The sequence below is a fragment of the Xiphophorus maculatus genome, chromosome 11 (assembly GCF_002775205.1).
Source record: "Xiphophorus maculatus strain JP 163 A chromosome 11, X_maculatus-5.0-male, whole genome shotgun sequence".
In the NCBI taxonomy this organism is placed as follows: domain Eukaryota; kingdom Metazoa; phylum Chordata; class Actinopteri; order Cyprinodontiformes; family Poeciliidae; genus Xiphophorus; species Xiphophorus maculatus.
In genome coordinates, this window is record NC_036453.1 from 14,064,446 (window position 1) to 14,080,459 (window position 16,014).

At 41.1% G+C, this 16,014-nt stretch overlaps 1 protein-coding gene across 1 annotated transcript in view; it reads left to right on the plus strand.

Moving 5' to 3' along the window:
* zbtb16 (zinc finger and BTB domain containing 16) overlaps positions 1 to 12,603 on the plus strand; it is a 175,047-nt gene extending 162,444 nt beyond the window's left edge. Inside the window, exons 6-7 of the mRNA XM_023342171.1 lie at positions 4,028 to 4,198; positions 7,170 to 12,603. Of these exons, the coding sequence (XP_023197939.1) occupies positions 4,028 to 4,198; positions 7,170 to 7,399 (401 nt within the window). The 3' untranslated portion in view covers positions 7,400 to 12,603. The remainder of the gene's footprint in view (positions 1 to 4,027; positions 4,199 to 7,169) is intronic.
* The last annotated feature ends 3,411 nt before the right edge of the window (positions 12,604 to 16,014 follow it).

The window sequence follows — 16,014 nt, forward strand, 5'->3', positions numbered from 1 at the left end:
TCGAATCAGTATTCAGTCGTATCGGCTGACAGCAGAAAGCACTTTTATGGACGTTCATTGCGTCTGCTTCATTTTACCTGTCTGCAGCCTTATCTTGTGAAAGCAGTCTTGCAGCCACCGGCTCTGACACTGGATCACCATTTAGGGATGAGTAGGAGGAGAAAAAAGAAGAAACAGATTTAATGGTGTTTATTCCAGCTTCTTAATCTCACCATCTCGCCTCCTCTGCCTCACCGAGTCTGTTATTTCTCTGCATCCACCTGCAGTTTCATCACCTCCGCTGGACATACTGTTACAACCGTGCTGCCTCTTTGTATTCGTCTGTATAGCACGTGTACCGTACAGTACAGAGTCAAGCACTTGTGAATAAACACAATGCTGGCTCGTAGAAGTGCAGTCATGGCAGCTGTGCTTTTCCCTTTCCTAAGCTGCTCTCTCACGCACACACAGAGGGCAGACACTCTCTTTACAGATCAGGCCTTCATTAATATTCTGTTGTTGTGCACTGTCTGTGTGTAAGTGTCTGTGTGTTTAGTTTTTTTTTTTTTTTTTCACTCTGAGCCAATTTGCTGTCTGCTGTGGCGGGGTTGTTTTGTGTTCGCAGCTGTATTTGATAGCGCCGCAGCCAGACAGAGAGGGAAAGAAAGCGAGAGGGGACCGAAGCCAGTTCTGGTCTTGGCAGAGACGTCGCCCGGTAATTTACAGCCTCTTACCGTGTATAATGAACACACTCCGTGCGCCCATGGGCACCCTCGGCGGCCCTTTGGGGTGTCAAAAGAGGTGATTGGAGGGGAGTGGGAGGGACGGGGGGTGGGGGGGGTCAGGAGACGCAGGTGGTGATGCTTGGGGGCACCCTTGGGTTCACTTGGCGTGCTGCGGTTCCACCTCACTGTGCCGGGTCCTCATCTGCGGCGCCCCTTCCCCTCCCCACCCCGCCGCCATGTGGTCGCACCAGAGAGAAAGAGAAATGAAATGGAGAAATGGAGTGGAATGAAAGCGGGTCGGGATGGTAGCAGTTATCAGATGGACAGACGACGTGTTCTCCATTTGAAACGGCATGGAGAAGATCCTGACATGAACTCCTTTTGTGGCGAAAGAAATGTGTGCGATTTCCATACGGCTCTGCTTTACGTCTTTGTGCTTTAGTGTTCCCAAGTGGCAGCGGAGGATGACGGGAGGGAGACATCATCCTGTTCTATTTTGTCTATTTCAGTAAAATGCACGGCAGCCAAATGTCAAACATGTTCCTCTCTTATTTTTCCGACCAGAACCTTTGTGTTCACATGTTTCTGGCACACCCAAACATCCGACGCACAAGAACATCCGCAGACAGCAACAGACGACAAAGCCGCTTCAAAGAACATTTCTGATGGGACGCTCGAGATGATTACTGTTGTGTTCAAGTTGTGCTAAAAGGAGTTAGCCTTTCAGGGAAGCTATCCAAACCTAAAGTAGTATCTCAATGCATTAGCTCCAACGCTGCTGCAGCAGCAATGATGATGTCGGTATCCACAGTGCGCATTTCTAAAGCACTTTGTGCCAATCTGAAGGTTGAATAATGCAAATAACAGAAAAATAATTGTCTTTGTTGGGGCGACTGTGGCTCTTTGGTAGAGTAGTCATCTTGCGATCGGAAGGTTGTAGGTTCGATTCCAGCTTCCTCCTGCCACATGTCGATGTGCCTCTGGGCAAGGCACTTAACCCCAAATTGCCTACCGATCTGCGTATCGGTGTATAAATGTGTGCGTGCTTGTGAGTGCGACTGGGTGAATGTGACTCTAGTGTAAAGCGCTTTGAGTGGTCAAAAAATGACTGGAAAAGCGCTATATAAGTTCAGTCCATTTACCATTTTGTTATAATATGTCAGTTTATTCAGTGATTTATCAGCAAACATGGTTTTGGAATTGAAAGTGTTGCTTATTTTGTAAATATATACAGTTTTAAAATGTGATTGTGATTAATTAATTGCAGACCCTGTAATTAAGTCAACAGACGTCCATTTTTCTTGGCCACTTATCAACTTATGGAAGATTCAGTTCAAATAATGCAGGAAGTAGCTGGAAGAAAACAGATACTCTGTCATAACGATTGACGTTTGTGTGAATGTGTTTAGCGAACGCCCACTTTGAGTCCTCTGCAGCCTGAAGTATGCCCGGAAATGTGGAAGCCTTTAATACTCGACTTGGACTTTGAGTCAAAGACTTTAGACTTGGACTTGGCTCTCACAAGTGTGACGTTTATTTTTCTTTGAGACTTGTCCCTCGAAGGCTTAAATCGGTGACTGTAAGCCGTGTAAAGGACAGAATCGCAGTCTTAAGTGGAGCGTACTATTTACCTTTTTAAGGTATGTTCCAAGCATGAAGTCTTGCCCGAACAGGAAAAGGTATTTTATTCGTCAAATTTTACCTCCTTTTTTCCAGCAGCAGACACTTGCACAGCAACAGGACATTAAACATAAATAACCCTCCATAGGCCTCCTCTGTGCATTAGCATTGCATTTGCCGGACTGATAGGAGGCTCCTAATTAAAGGCAGGTGAATCTGAACTCAATTATTATTCCTGCAGCATCGTGCAAGCCCACCGAGCTCCGTGATGGATTGTGATCTCTGCTGTGGATGAGACGCTAGAAAGAGCACAATGTCTTACAGCGGGAGCCACTGATAACTTCATGCAGACAAATAAAGACTGTCACTTTTATTGATTTTTACCCCGCCCCCACCGCCGAGGCCATATACACCCACATCTCCTGCTCTATCCCTGTCTGGGTTTTATTCCCCATCCCTTCATTCCCATCGCTTCCCTTTAATGGAAGTGCATCCAACATCATCCCTAAGGCATCTGAAAACGTTTTCCACCATAAAAGTATAACATTCCCATAATGTGATCGGACTCGGGGATGTGTACGTTTTACGTTCCACTTTTACTCCCATTTTCCTCTCTGGATCTTAAATAAACCAGCTCGGGCATACATACTGTATGTACTTACATAAAATTATAAATAAAATATATGGATGGAAGTGAAATTGTTTTTTAACAGCAGGGCAGTGGTGGAGGCACATAACGAGAAATGCAATTTATTCCCCGGCACGTTGCTGCTTGGACAGGCAGATAATGAAAGGCATAGGTCATTGATGGTGACTTAAACCTGCAGCGGTGGAGCAAAATACATTAATAAATATCTGCAACATCACTCAGATGGAGAGGATAACACGTAAGGGAGCAAATGACGCAAGGAGTGGGTCCTCATCAAACACGGGAATACAATTAGTCCTTGGGCTGCTGTGGAGAGACTCCCTGCAAATCATAATATCGCCCAACGTTGACACGTGAAGATCCATTACGGCTGCCCTGGAGGGACACGTGCTGTGGCAGCCTGAGGAGTCGAACGCAATTCCTTTCATTGTTTTCATTTCAGAATGCACAAATACTGTACATCCACAGGCAGCAAGGTTTCTGAAATGGGTCTGATACATCACAGATGGACAAAAGAGCTTCGAATTCATAATAACACAGTGATCAAACTACAGAAAACGACTCGTCAAGTTTCTCAGGTTTTCTAGAGACAAAAACATCTTAGTTTTTGTTGAATTAGAAGTGCAATAATTCAAAGGAGATAAACTACCTGATGACAAGCTCATCCCTCTAGAATTACCCCATTTATCAGTGTGGTTGTCTATTAGTGCATTGTAAACAGTCCGTCTGTATGGTTTATAATACACTGGATGGCTGCTGAATAGCCGAGACAGGCTGTAATTATAAGGCTTCAAACAAAGCACAACAGCGGTGCGGGAAAATTGTAGAAAAAGACAAAGGCTGGTATTTGTCTGCTGGTACTGAAATGGATATCCATTAAAACATGCTTGTTGTTTTGTGCATAACCCTGTCTGTCCACATAATAAAGCTTTGTTTTGAGCTGTTAGCTCAGCTGTCAGATGGTTTGGTATGTATATTAACAATCATGTGTCTTTTTGCAACTCTGTACTGTCAGCACTTTAAGTGAACTGGTCTTTCTGTGTCTGCATCACAGCAGGGGACCACCCATTCGAGTGTGAATTCTGCGGTAGCTGCTTCCGAGACGAGAGTACACTGAAGGGCCACAAGCGCATCCACACCGGGGAGAAGCCCTATGAATGTAACGGCTGTGGGAAGAAGTTCAGCCTCAAGCACCAGCTGGAAACCCACTACCGTGTGCACACAGGTACTGCCTCCGACACAAGGTCAGACGTAAAACAGCAGCTCTTCAACAAGGAGGAATGGATTCAGTCATTTACCTCATTTACCTCACTGGAGACTGACTTCCAGTTAACATGTACTTTTGCATTTTGAAGATGGAAAAAGGTTTACTGGTACTTTCATTTCCACTTTGGGGTTAATTTTGATCAATCAACTAGAATGCCTCTAAAGTTGAATTAAAACTTTAAAGGCTGAATTCTCTTCCTCCAACCAGACCGCAAAAACTAGTATGGCTCCCACCCATTGCGAAGCGTTGCAGAAAGAAGCCATCTTTTTTATATTATTTAAACAGTGACAGATACACCACACAATACATATTCATGAAGATGTTCTTTTAGTGTTTGAATACAGAGAATAGCTATTAGCTTGTATTGTCAACAGTAATTAACATGGGCATGGAGTAGATTAATCAGATTATCAGACAAAATATTTCTTTGTAACCATTTCCAGACACATAGATGTCTGTGACTGGTTCTGTTTTTTTGACGTAATTCAGATCAGGATATGATGTGTTCTTTTTGAGAAGTTTTTGCCTACTTCATGTTGTCAGGCAGGTCCTCTTTAAAGGATCGCATTAAGCTACAGATCTGACAATAATCAGACGTGGTTGTAGCTAGTGAAATGGAACAAATTTGTTTGATCAATCACTGTTGATATAATAATTTAACAAGAGGAGCAATTATTTTTCCTGTTGTGTCAAGATGGCTTGGAGAGTTTTTTCCCTTAATAAATGGGGAAGGGTCTTTTATATTTACTCTGATTGTCTTTTATATCTTTAAGGACCAAATACTTTTCCATGGCTCTGTGTATTCTAGTTTCACGAAATAAAAGTATAAATTCTTGAGACCTTTGAAGTACGCTCCCAAAGTCAACATGAAATGAAAGCTTTCTTAGCATTTTCCAAAATATGCAAGAGCCATCCTGCTACCATAACTCAAATTCATTTATTTTTAAGAAAAACACTTTCAGTCAATGCTTCAGGGACTTCTTGGTCATTTTTTTTAAACAGCCATTAAAAGACTTCAGGATATCAAAGTTCCCAGGCCCAGAGCAGAGCAGATGAAAATCAGTATTACTGTGATACAGTGGATGAATGTCTCGGAAGACTTTGTATTGATCCCAGTATATTTAGAGCCCCATAAAGATGTTGACACAGTGATAGGCTAGGTGCCCTGGAGAATGAGTGCATGCTGCAAACTCGATTGAGTGAGTATAGTCTACCACGAGCGCTCACCAGGGTGGCACACGGCCAAGGGTTTATGCTCTCTCGCCATCTTTTTTTCCCTCCAACACACACACACACACACACACTCGCAGCAGCACCCTCCCATCTCCCATTCAATAAACCAGCTGTTAAGCCACACTATCAAGGCAGCCTGTCCAATAATTGGCTCCCCTCCGTCCACCCTTTCCCCTTTTGTATGAGGGAGGGGGGGCTTTGCGTTAAGCCGGAGAGCAACAGCAGATAACAAGAGCGAGTGACAAGCTCACAGTCAAAGGCCACCTCACACAAAAGCAGCTGCTTGATGAATCATCGACATTGGCAACCTAACCCCTACCCACCCCACGCCCCTCCACACATCCCAAATGCCAATGACTGATCAATACCAAGGCCCCATTTGCAATTCGTTATTAGCTGATTATCTGAGGGGACTGTGTTTACAGTCTGGTTATCAATATCAACGCCCCGCATGCGCTCGCACTGACATTAAACAGGTTTTCAGCGCTGCGTTCATGCCGATTGGCTAAGTGACACCGTTATCCGGCGCTGGCTGAGGTCAAGGTTAGCCGGGGTTTCTCCGGGACAGACCGCACGAGCGGCAGTGGCGGGAGCACGGCTGCTTGTCGCCGCACACACATGTGCGGTTCTGCTGAAAGGTGACAGCGAAGCGCCGGGCCAGATCACTTCCGACAGCTCATTTCAAATGCCATTGGTAAAGGTCAGCATTTACATGTCTAATTTGAGTCTGCCGGCTTGAGCGCTGGTGGATTATTCCCTGCCATCACTCAAATCATTAGCACGTTCAGGACGGCCGCTGCTGCCAAATTGAAATGTGGCCGTTAAACATAACAGCCCCAGCAGCAGGAGAACAGCGTCGTTCTGATTTATAACACCTTCAGGAGTTTAAAGTGGCAGGAGCTGCATGTTGGATAGATCACAGATTATCGCGGCCATTGAATCAGCGTTGTTCTGCACATTTACGGTAAATATTTTGTCTTTTCTACAGTAAATGTTTTATTTAAAAAATACTCTTGTACCGTTTCATAATGATTTGCATATTTAACTCGAGTTATGTAGCAAAAATCACGTTAAGGAGCTGTGGACGTATAGCTAAAAACATACAACAAACAATCCAAATGTTTCCATTTGTTTTTTGCTTCTTTTTTTAAGTCTAGCGCAAATATGTCGCTTTTTTTTATAACTGGATGCATCTGGTTCTGTTTGTTAGAGAATTACATCAAAATCTCAACAAAAACCATTTGATGCTATGCACAAACTAAATGTTTGATGAGACAAAGAACCGTTTGGTTCATTTTGAGAGGTGTAAAAATGAATCCGATACGTAGTGAGGAGTAAACAGGTGGATCATATATATGTTGGGCAATGTTCCAGTTATTATGGGTTAAAGGCATCTCTAAACAGGTGGGGATTTTAGCCTTGGTTTAAAGGAACTCAGTGTTTCAGCTGTGGGTTTTTTTTTCAGTTTTCTTGAAGTTTGTTCCAGATTTGTGTATAGAAGCTGAATGCCGCGTCTCCTTGTTTGGTTTGTATTAACATTTATATGAATGATGGAAGTCACTGGCAATAAAACCTTTTCTTTCTTATCCTTTCAGTCAGATTTAGCACCGGTCCTCAGCAGGAGTCTAAAATGAGCCCAAAATGACTTTGTAATTAACATAATCGTTGTCTTCCACCACCTTCCCATCATCTGCAGGTGAGAAGCCATTCGAGTGCAAGCTGTGCCACCAGCGATCCAGGGACTACTCGGCCATGATCAAGCACCTGCGCACCCACAATGGCGCCTCGCCCTACCAATGCACCATCTGCCTGGAGTACTGCCCCAGCCTGTCAGCCATGCAGAAGCACATGAAAGGTCACAAGCCTGAAGATATCCCTCCAGACTGGCGCATAGAGAAGACATATCTCTACCTCTGCTACGTCTGAGACGGGAATGGGGTGAAGCGAATGCGGAGGGAGGGAGTGGATGGGGGCAGAGAGGTAAGAGGAATGTAACGGCGCGGGTAGGAGGTCTTGAAGATTGAGGAATGTCAACAAGAAGATGCTTGAAAAAAAAAAAAGAGAGCGTTTAGTTTTGCGTTTGTTTTGTTTTTACGTGCAAAGGCAGCGACAAGGAGCTGTGCGTAGGGGCGGGGGGCGGTGGGGCTAAAAGACTTGGACGTGGAGAGAGTTCTCCAGCATTGTTCGGATTCACCGGGTCGTTCACTACATCTGCAACTGTGCTATTGTTTCAGGTCATTTCCTGCAGCACCACAAAGCAAGTAGGCTGCAAAGAAGTGACTGTTTGGATGCTGCTGCCACTTTGGTGAGAAGGCAGATTCTCAAGGGCTATCTGACCATCCTCTTTTCTTTTTTTGTCACATTGCTTTTGTGGTGCCGTGCTTTCCAAATATTGCATTCGCTATTTTCCAAGCTATGTCTAGATTTGAGTATTTTAATGAACATTCTGTTTTAAGTTCTTGAACTGTTTCCGTTTCCTTTCTCCAATGCCCAAAAAACCTGCAAGTTTATGAGTCCATTCCTGAATTTCCACCAGAAGCAGTGGTGGCTCTGAGATAGCCCCTGAGAATCAGTGTGGGCCTCTGCAGGCTTATGCAGTAGACGGGACAGTTGAACTGGACTAGTGGGAGTATTAAGATGCTGCAAACCAAGCAGGGAAGACGCCAGTGCTGCTTCTCCCTGGAGGTCCCCCCAGCTTCTTCAGCGGTCTTCCTGGGTCGGAGACGCTCCAGTCACCACTGGCCGCTCAAGGCCGACAACCGTCACTTTTATGTCATATGTTATTATTTTTTTTTTTAGCTCTGCATCATAGTTTATCATGGCTTGATTGCACAGGTAAAGCAAACTACGACAACAGTCTTTGTTTGATGTCAGCAAGGTGTATAAACCCCTCAACAAAATATAATTCGCTACCATAATATCGCACAAGAAAACCCAGCTATATTCAGCAATAGGTGTCTGGACTGCTTCGTCCCATTTATCCCCGTGACTATCAGTGTCTCACACTAACGATACCCAACATAAACTGACTCATAGCAGAAAAGCTTCAGCTGCCGTAGATCTGTCAGCTCACCACAGCGGAGGAAAACCAATCATGAGCGGGAGACGGCTTGTCGTCTGCGTGAATCCTGTGACTTGGACGGTTTGCGGTAAACATGCTGAGGATGCCTTAGCTGCACAATCCCAACGTTCGTCGGTTTTAAGGACTAAATGGCAAGAGCCCTGAATGTGAACGTCTGGAAATGAGGAGCGTATGATGAGGCTGTACGAAAGTGCAGATTGATGCTTCGACGTCAGAAAGCGGAAAGTTCCCACCTTTGTTAGACGTTGCTTTATTCATTTTCCTGCCTGGGTAAAGCGAAGCATCCTTATCGTTTGAAATGTGCACTCTACTCAGTCCTTCTGAGGAAAACAGCGCTGGAAAAGTGAAGGTGGGCACCTCCAACTTTCTGACGTTTAAACCTGTTCTACACAAGTGATTGTCATGACATCTTCTGGGGATTTGCATATCCAAAAGACAGGTGGTCACCGGTCGGATGAGACGCAGCCAGGCAGAGGAAATGAGCTCTTTCTGCGGTTCCGTCTGTGCGCTTCGTCCCTCTCGTCTCTTATTGTGGTTCTTCTTATTGATTTTGAGTTTGAGCTCAACACATTGTACTTGAATTACCTCTCTCTCTCTCTCTATTTCTCTCTTTCTCTCTGTGTTTTTTTGTTGGGTTTTTTTGTGTGTGTGTGACCTCATGTTCCTTGTGTATTTTATAATTTCCCTTTTGTTTCATGTGTACGTTTGGGCCGGTGCGTGTCGGAGGACGCATCGCAGAAAAAAATTAAAAAATGTGATGAGGCGGAACATGTTTGCAGAGAAATTAAGTGCCACAGAGAAGAGATTCAGTTTTCTTTTTTCATTTTGTTTTCTGTGTTACCAAACTTGGTATTAAGTCTGTTTGTTAAGGAGCCGGATGGTTCGCTCATTCGTTCTAAAAGCTACCTCTGAGTTGTTTTTATGTTTGTTTTTTTGGGGGGCAAAAAAAAAAAGAAGAAAACTCACATTCTTTTGTGTTTTTGCAATATTTGTCAATGCTACATCATCTCATGCTTTTTTTCTTTTTTTTTTAAGCTGATTTATGATTGTCTGTGTTTTTAAGAAAAGTCTCTATGAAACGGTAAAGCGGAGGTGGACGGGATGAGGAAAGTCATTCGAATGGATGTTTATTCTTCTCTTACGTTCTCCCCCTGCGCCTCCGACGACGACAAAGAGCAGAGGGGGGGAAAAAAGAAAAAAGAAAAGCTAACAAAAGCTATTTTGAAGCCTTAAAGTGACAAGTAAGACGGATGACTTCTGTTGCTTCTTGAGAGCGTTTGAAAACAAGAATTTAAACTTGAACATATGTGAATAGAGTTGTAGTTTTGTAATGTGAAATAAACAAAAAAAAAGAGCAAAGTGAACAGGTTGTTGGTGGAGAACGCTGCAGCGCACAGGGCAGGTCACATTTGATGCGGAGCGCATTGGACAATTTGGACGTGCAGGGCGTAATCAAAAAAAAAGAAAAGAAAAAAGACCAACCAGAAGGTTAAAAATAGAGCTTCTCCCTTTGAGAGAAGCATGTGTGTGTTTCTGAACAAGAGCCAACAGAGGCAATTTGATATATAAAAAAAATGGTGATATTTTTGTATTCAGTGTCGGTCCTTTTTTCCATTTTTGTGGAGGGTTAAAGCAGGGCACAAATATTTGTAATTTTTTTTTTAAAGCGTTATTTTCCCCCTCCTTCTGGGTGTGAATCATTTTTGCCTGCTCCTCTTTGATATTGTTGGACAAAAACAAAAAGAAAAAAAAAAAAAAAAAAATTATTTGTGTGAACACGTTGTAATGATAAGTGTTGCTTTCTGGATGTCAGTTGCATTGTCGGTGAAGGACTAAATCTATCCACCAGTTTTACAAATGTGTGAAAAAGTGACTATTATTAAAAAGAAAGACACAAGACAATACAAAAAGGAAAAAAAAAAACGGAAGCGGCAGACAGGGGGCGCTGCCGAACCGACCAATTAGCACTCGTCATTCAGTTGTTTATGTCAATCAAACTTGACTGTCGACGTTTTTATTTAGTTTATTTCTTTGTACTTGAAAAAAAAAAGAGAGAGAGAAAAGAATAAGGGATGGCATGTCCCGTGGTGTCTTGCCATTTTATTCTCAAACACTGTGAGCTGAGGCCGGGGTGGTGGGTGGGGCTTCGGGTAACATCCACCCACTATAATAATAAATGAAAACCCAGTCACGGTTCAGTCTGAACGTCACAATGCAAGCCTGTTCAGTCACATTATTCTTCTCATCGTCCTCTGAATGTTTTCTACTTGTTGAAAAAGTGTGTAACTGTGTGAGGGCGTGGGTGTGTGTGTGCGCGTATTAGTGGGGAAAATGCACTAATCAGATACAAAATAAAATGATATTCTATGCCACTTTTTTCTGTTGGGGAAAAAATGAATATATATATATATATAAAAAATATATACATATACATTGGCATCGATATAGTTCTTCCCTCAGTGTTCCTCGGGTGTTTCTGTACTATCTTTGTGCCTAAAAATGGAAATTGTTCGACAAAAATAATTCATCTGTATCTGCTTATGTTCTGTATTTCCAAAAGAAAAATAAAAGTGTTGTCTCCAGCACCCTAGGGATGTCATGAAGCTCAAATTATGACTTCTTTTTTTTTTTTTTTTAGAGCCAATTGTTGCAATAAAACTTCTGGATTCACTTCTTTAAGCTGTATTCTGTTATTGGCATCCGGAAGCTCTTTTTTTTTTCAGCAGCTGATTTAGAGTAAAATATATATATATATATATATAAAAAAATAACATTCTGAATTAATGCAATTGTTTTTGTCTCAGCAGCCTTGCTGTTGGGGATTTTTAGGAGAAAATGAGTGGAAAACCTCCATTCGTGCAGGTTGGCACTAGGCTTCTGTCTATTAAAGTACTTTTTTTTATTATTATTATTATTATTTGTTTGTTTATCCCCCTTGTTCTACAAAATGCATTTATCAGTTGGGGATGTAAAATTTGGTCCGAGAGGAATCGTGGCATCCCTGGAAGCTGGCACTCTGTGTTTTTGGTGTGGTGTTTTTCTAGAACAAAGTAGCCATTTTCATGCAGTGTTGCAGTGCATGTGCCATTGAGGTCTAGACTAAAACTGTTTGAGTAACAAAGCACCAAGACATTGTATTTTTTTATATTAGCACTGAGGACCAATTGCCCCGTCGGACCAAGCGTGACGAAGCTTTTTTTTGTTGTTGTTGTTTTTTGTATCGTAACAAAGCTTTTTTTTTCCCCCCCGTCTTGCCCTGGCTTTGTCTGTGCTACTTCTCTCCTCCATTGTCGTTGCAGCACAAGTGCCAGTCGAGTTGCTCTGTATTAAGAAAATAGTGTTTCTATTATGATTTGAATTGTTTTAGTTTTTGTCTACCTCAGCACCTAATCTTAGCCTAATCTTAGAAGGTGCCCAATTATTATTTTTTTATTTTCTTTTTTTTTTTTTTTTTTTTGTCGTCGTTGTTGTTGTTGTTGTTCTCGTATTGTTGTCACTTGTACAAAAATAAAATGGAAAAAAAAATGTTTTTGAAATTTTGCATTAGAGCTTTGCGAAGGTCCTTTGTCTTTTCCGGCGACAACGTGCTATTTTTGTTTTCATTTTTTCGGTTGGTTTCCGTTTTGTTTCCCGTGGCAGTACGTTTCCTGTTTAAGCCGTGGCACCAATCTATAGCCACCGTCTGTTGATATAGAGGTTGTTTTTTCCTGTTTCGTTTCTCTCCATGTAGATTCAGACACATCTTTGTAACATTTCAGTGTTCTCTGATGGAGTGTTGGAAAAAAAATAAATAAAAAGGAAAATGAAAAGATTTAATGCTGCAGGTTCTCTTCTCCATGTTAATAAATTCAATGTTGTGCCTTTTGATAGAAAAAAATATATATTAAAAAGGAATCTTTTTTCAAATCCTACTAACAGTAGATTGTTGATTGAAGTGGGTTTTTTAATTGTATTTTTATTTATGGGTCTCATAATAAAAATCAAATCATGATGTTGAGTTGTATACTTTGAATCTGCAGTTAGAAAACGAAATAAAAACTGGACTTCATGTTTTCTCATCATCTGGCTCTATATTTACTCCTTAAAACACTTTTAACAGAAAAATAAACCCGCTTATTTTCTGTTTGCGTGTGCTGGCGTGTGCATGTTGGTGTGTGGGTGTGTGTGTGTGTGTGTGTGTGTGTGTGTGTGTATGTGTTAGCATTTCTCATTTTGTAAGGTGTAGTTTTCCAACAAGTACTTGCGCTGAGGGCCCACTGCTCCTTATGGGGCCCAAAGCCTGGGTAAGGGTGTCCAAAGTGTGGCAGTTGATGCAGATGGACACTTTTTATCCCTAATGTGAACAAAATTTTTCTTGATAAATTAAATATAACAAGGCTTTTGTTATATTGTGTTCACCCCAACTATGCAGTGACTTTTACTCAGAAGCAGATTCTGGTGCTCCCAGATTAGATTTTAATGAATGAATATATTAAACTTTAAGAAAAAATAGAAACAGACTCAAATCTTGGTCTAATCGCATAGAATGGGCTAAATGGTTTTGTTTTTTTACATGTTTGCTTATAAAGCAAACATGCAAAACCCTTTTTAACTTTGAAGTGCACATCCACTCCCTATAAAAATCTGACAACTTTATTTAAACTTTAGCATGCTTGGCTCACTGAGTGAGTTCAATTTTGAGGTATTGTGATTTACTTTTACATTGATTGAAATAAATCACAATGTTAATCAGTAAATTTAGTTTTTAAAGTTAATACATTCATTGGGGTTCACATGTTCTGACTTGACGATTTTGACTCGTGTCAAAAAGTTTGGACACCCCTGGCTTAGTGTCCGGCTATAGAAATCAATAAAAGATGGATGCAAGTCGATGCAAAGTATGTGTGCTAAAATTTTAGACAGTAAAAACAATTAGAGTGACAACAGAATTAAAAGAAATATATATATATTATTCTAGTAGTTTTCTCAAAGCATACGGGACAAATTGTAGCAACAATACAGTATGCCAAACCACATACATCTGTATTAATTATGCATGCATGGAAGATTCTTTGAAGTTAATCCCCGTGACGTTTCTTCTTTCACTGTTCTCATCAAACGTTTTCTTTTTTTTTCTTCTAAGGCAGCAGTTTGTTCAACTCCAACACCTTAAATGAACTCATTCAAAGAGCTGTTCCAGGCTGAACTGAGCACCAAACGGGGGATAACTTTATTTTTTTGCAATTTTGTCCCGGCATAGCAAACTTTGGTGATTTTTTTTTATGTGACAGACCATCACAAAGTGCAGAATAATTGAAGTAAAAAAAAATAAATCTCATTAATTAATTTCATTATTTATTTAAGTTGGCAGTTTGGAGGCTAGAAATCGCCTCGGACATGCAGGATAATGGACCACGATTCAAAACCGCAGATCTAGATGAAGCCCAATATATGTATTAGATCGGTCCAGTCAAAGTCCAGATTGATGTTCAAATGTTTTCCATCCATTCTGGTTAGAGAACATTGCATTAATCTGTTCAGTTTTGATGTGAGAAAATATGGAGTAGTTTATTTTCAAGGCTCTGAGATATTACAGCATTCAGAATATTTGTTTTTTTAAACATTCAAAATGATATCCTGCTCCTCCTTCCTGCCCTGAAGCACGATAAAACCCGAGGGAAGAGCAGCGGCGGCACAGGAGGCACTGAAAATAATCTGGCTGCTCATAGAAGCAGAACCCAGCATGGAGGCCGGGTTGGCCTCAGCCAATCATATTACAGGGGTGTGCCACCTCCAGACACACCCCTGGGTTTTCTCTGAGACCATGGTTTGAGCTGGAAATGCTTATTGTTTAAAAATAAAATAACCTGATCCATGTGATTAAAATATTAGTGCTGGTTTAACTTGCAGCAGTGGATTATATCCATATTTAGTTATTCATCAATATTTTTTGCTATGTTCATGCTTTTATCCACAGCAACTTACTAATGGGATTTATAGCAGTGCAGTTAAAATCAAAGCTCATAATGTATGTAATAACATCCAAATTTAAAAAAAAAAAAAATTGATTCTTCCAACTGTTTGGAAGTTGATCCAAGTTTTTTCAAAGTTTGCAGAATTTACAAAATGTAAAATACTGTGAAAAATGTTTTTCTTCAGTGTTCACATCACACCAGAAATGTATGAAAGACATTTGTGTTATTTAATTACATATGTCCATCTGTCCAACTGATGATGGAAAAGTCATTGTGAATGGTTCTGTCGGACCTGTTGCTTTGGTGTCACTTTGATCTTATTTTGGGGCGTTAGGGAGGAAGGGGTTGGTGAATGGTTTGTTAGGCTTGTTAAGGAGGGAGTTTTTTGTTGTCCATCCATTCTTCTGTTCATCTGTCCAGACATCATTCATTTAGCCAACCATCCCTTCATCAATCTACCCATCATGTCATTCATACAACCAATTATTCATCATTTCATTCATTCATTCGTTCATTTATTCATCCGTCATCAGAGGCCATGGTGACAAGCCTGAGCATTCACAGCAGTCTCTGCTGTCTGGAACACACTGTAAAGTACACAATGATGATTGACAACGCTAAGACCCGCCTCCTGGCTCTGATTGGTTGTTTCTAGTTAACACTAGGAGAAAGCAGAGGAGCTTGATTTTTTTTTCACAGATTATCTGTCTCGTACTGTCATGACTCTGACAGTTTCAACAAATGTTTAAAAATATGTATTTTTTTTAATCAAAGTTATATACATGCAGCTTTATGAATGAGATATTTCAAAGAACTGCTCGCAAATTTGCAGAGAAGGTTTTGAATTAGAAAATACATTTTATAGCAATGCAGTCACAGCCAACCTTGACCCATATTCCAGTCCCGCTGAGGCGGAGCAACATCTTGAAGCATTTCAGAGGGAAGAAAGAAACTTTTCTAAGTTTTAAGTTAATAAAAAAAAGGTGTTTTTCTTTTACTTCAGGAGAGAGTTTTAGGTACAATTTCCAACACCTATAGCAGCCTGTTGTTTTTTTTTTAACCACATTTACTGAAGTGAATGTTTACTTCACAGCTGATGGAGTTCTAGGATTAGATCATGAAATGTCCGTCCAGAAAAGCAGACGAATGACCTCTAATTCATTCAAATAAATGCATGAACAATTTTCTGTACTTAGGTGGTGCGGCAGGACGTGTGTTCTGGTAATATTTTCTCTCTGCCGTTGAGAAGAAGCAAGCACGGATCACTAATATGAAATATTCAGTCAAATCTGTGCGGATGCCTTTTTATTTTACATATGAAAACCGTGTCACATCAAAGTGTCTCCTCTGTGTTCTAATATCGCTCCAATATTTACTCATTTCCTCCATGTGACGCACTCGCAATCAGATCTGGGCTACAGCATATTGGAAACTAATGAGGCCTCTCTTTCAGGATTTTGACGGAAAACAAAAACAGGAAATAAGGAGGGAAAAGTCATTGTGAT